This window comes from Sinocyclocheilus anshuiensis, unplaced genomic scaffold, assembly GCF_001515605.1.
Source record: "Sinocyclocheilus anshuiensis isolate Anshui unplaced genomic scaffold, SAMN03320099.WGS_v1.1 scaffold1001, whole genome shotgun sequence".
In the NCBI taxonomy this organism is placed as follows: Eukaryota; Metazoa; Chordata; class Actinopteri; order Cypriniformes; family Cyprinidae; genus Sinocyclocheilus; species Sinocyclocheilus anshuiensis.
The window spans coordinates 179,289-182,879 of record NW_015557116.1 but is presented as its reverse complement, the minus strand read 5'-3'; the positions used below and the strand labels follow the sequence as shown (position 1 = coordinate 182,879).

At 39.4% G+C, this 3,591-nt stretch overlaps 1 protein-coding gene across 1 annotated transcript in view; it reads right to left on the bottom strand.

Moving 5' to 3' along the window:
* Positions 1-3,591, bottom strand: part of LOC107677745 (NACHT, LRR and PYD domains-containing protein 12-like) — a 39,026-nt gene that overhangs the window by 5,786 nt on the left and 29,649 nt on the right. Inside the window, exon 6 of the mRNA XM_016472763.1 lies at positions 1,262-1,435. Coding sequence (XP_016328249.1) covers positions 1,262-1,435 — 174 coding nt within the window. The remainder of the gene's footprint in view (positions 1-1,261; positions 1,436-3,591) is intronic.

The window sequence follows — 3,591 nt, the reverse complement described above, 5'->3', positions numbered from 1 at the left end:
GTTTCAGAAGGCGGGGCATAGAGGAGAAACAATAATGTACAGTATGTGGAAAATAATGTTGTTTTTTTACTTTAAACCGCATAAACACATTTCATTACACCAAATACACAAAATAATGTTCTTTTTAGCAGCATCAAGGTTTAAAGGTCCCATATTTTACACCTTTCTGGAGTTTTAATTTAGGTTTTGATGTCCTTAAGACCAACGACAGCTGTGGTTAAATGCGATAAAACGAGCAGACTGGACAGAAACGATCGTCAAAAATGCTCGCGTTTGCTATTAAAAATAGTTGCCTGCTGAAATTGAAATGTATATACTGTACATCTTCATCATGACTAGATAGACACGGTGAGTTTGTCTTTACTATACACGTTAGATGTTATCCACCTCATAGTAACAATCCTGTCAGATCGTCCATCCTTTGAGTGAGAGTGTAACGTTACAGGTCGGCCGATCTGGTTTCATGGTTAAAGTTAACCTTTTCGACATGTTTCCGCAATGTTGTCTGGGGGTTTGGCAAAAGGAGAGTGGGACTGTGGGCGGTGCTTGGGGTGGTGACTGAAGGCGGTGACTGAGTAGTTCTGACGTCAACTTTTTACAGAAGTCACAACGGTTCGTGAAAAATCACAGCTACTTTATGCAGGCTGTGTGAATTTTACTGTGGACTGACTGTTTTGAAAATTATGGTAGTTAAATAGCACCTAGACCTCAGTTATCATGAAAAAAGCCAGAAAATTTCAGTTTTGACAATATGGGACCTTTGAGTGAGATTCCAATCCGAAGGGATCGTGTTCAGTTCAAAGGGCACTACTGACATTTATGAATAAAATTATGGAAGTAAAAAACCTGAAGCTATATATAATGTACACTGTATTTATTTACAGAAGTATATGTTGTCATACCTCAAACTTTTTAAATATGTAATACTGGAGTTTCATCTGAGTATGATGACATTGCAGGGTGTTCCGAATAAACAAATTTTGTCAAATGAAGTGACCTTACTTGAATTACAAAGCATTCTAGTTTACCAAGTTCTTGTGAATGGAATGACCATGAGAGAAGTTGGCCTACAGGGTCATCTACAGGGTTTTTATATTATTTACACATAAGGTATAATTATAATAGACATTAGCAATACTTTAGATGAGAGCAAACACAGCAACCAGGTACTGCTAAGACATAACAAGCTTCCAAGGAGTAAAGAGCAGGACACAATTGACGTTTAGTTTGATGAGAGTAAATCTTTATCGGTGGTAAATACCTCAGTATGTTCAGTTGACATTGTGAACTTTTCAGACTTGTTGAAAGCAGCTTCACTCCTGAATTCTGCAGATCATTGTTACTCAGGTCAAGCTCTCTCAGACAGGAGTATGATGACTGTAAAGCTGAAGACAAACTTTCACAACACTGACCAGTGATATTACAGGTGACCAACCTAAACAGAACAATAAAGAAGTAAGTAACTCCTGTCACAACACCTTTTAAATGACACATTCTGACTGGCATTTGCAATGATCACTTCTGCCTTAAGATTAAAAATATTTTAAAGGAGGAATTTTCTATGGAATTTGTTATTCTTCCAAAAGAAAAAGTATATAGTTGTTAACTACTATAATTCAATTATTTATGGTTTCCTTTGAAGCCTGTCAGTCTGATGCTACGCCAGTACTTGACACTACAGTAAGTGACACTCTCTTCTTCTGTCTATTCAAAGTGAATACTTGTGTTAAATGAAGCAACATGATGATGAAATTCCTTGCTTCAGGGTGGCTGATTTTTTGCAGAAGCCGTCTACAGAAGGACAGAGCTTGTAGCTTACTATAGCTTCACTTCAACTGTGTTCTTTTTGCCACTGCACCAGTGCAGGTAGTGCTGATACTGAACCAAAAGCTTCAGTCTCTCCTCCACAACTGTGAAATAGAGAAAGTTGGTTCTGGCCCAATCAGAGGAGGTAGTATGCACACACTGACATCTGCTGCTGATACATTTGTATTGCCTAGTATAAAAAACAAGAGAATTTTGGTGCCCTGGCAGCTAGCTATCTTCTTAGATTTGAAACTTGACTCGGTGGCTTTGTGAGTTTCACTTGTTAGACTCTCATGTCCAGTCCACTGTGCTTTACTTGACCAAGTTCAAGACTGACATAGCTCTGCTAATGTGGATGTTCCAGTGGATACCAGTTGATGCTTGTTATGGCCATCACCATCCCATTTTGAGTGTTATGCATGAGACCGCTCCAGTGCTAGTTCAACTCAAGAGTACCTTAACATATGTGGTGATGCAGTCCCTCCCCTGGTGACATGGTAGAAATCCCTTGGTCAGCAGAATCCTAAGAGGCACCAGATGGCTAAGGCCCTCTCACTTTGCTAATGTCCACTGGTATTAATCGCAGTATTGTATCACCAATGCTTTTTTTATTTTTGCATACATTAGTACCATTACTTTAGACATCACTAGCTTGTATTGTAGCTAACTACTTTATCAAACGAGTAGAACTCTAGTTGAACTACATGACATTATGAGTAGCTTCTAGCTAGGTGGTGTCCTTCAGGTGAGAAAGATCATAGTGAAGGTGATGGAGTAACGGAAGTCTTTAGTCCAGGTGAAGGGATGTAGTAAGGCAAACACACATTCTCTGGTTAAGTGCATGAGGGGTGGCAACATCCTTCAGCAGTGCTGCACTCATTGCCTGCATTTTTTTTGAGAACTTTACCTGATGAAAACACCCTCGCCTCCAGGGAAGGAAGCAGGATAATTTTGAACTGGATCCCTGATCATTTCAGTCTGATCTTCATTTCAGATTGTAAATATACAGTTCAGTGCTGTGATTAATTCCGTAAAGCAGCTTTGAAACATTTCTGAAGAATGAGCATTTGAAAACAACATTTGTGTCAGCCCTAACACATCTCATTTTATTTAAAAATTAAAAATATTTAATGAATGTTTCAATTATATACAACAGCACTACAGTGAACTTCAGTGACCAGATATGAGGGATGAGATGCTGCATCATAGCTGACATAATGGAAAATCTGCCCAGATTCCCTCTAAAGTCCAGTCCTGCAGATTTGCTTTATTCAACATCAAGAAGATCCGGCCCTTTCTTTCAGAACATGCTTCACAACTCCTTGTTCAAGCTCTTGTTCTGTCCAGGCTTGACTATTGCAATGCTCTCTTGGCAGGTCTTCCAGCCACTTCTATCAAACCTTTATAATTAATCCAGAACGCGGCAGCAAGATACATTTTTAATGAGCTGAAAAGAATGCACGTCGCACCTCTGATTATCAATTTGCACTGGCTACCAATAGCTGCTCGCATAAAATTCAAGGCATTAATGTTTGCCTACAAAACCACCACTGGCTCTGCACCCATTTACCTAAATTCATTACTTCAGAGTTATGTGCCCTCTAGAAGCTTGCGTTCTGCAAGTGAACGACGCATTATTGTGCCATCCCAAAGAGGCACGAAATCACTTTCACGGACTTTTAAATTAAATGTTCCCTCCTGGTGGAATGACCTGCCCAACTCAATCCGAGCAGCTGAGTCCTTAACCATCTTCAAGAATCGGCTAAAAACACATCTCTTCCATCT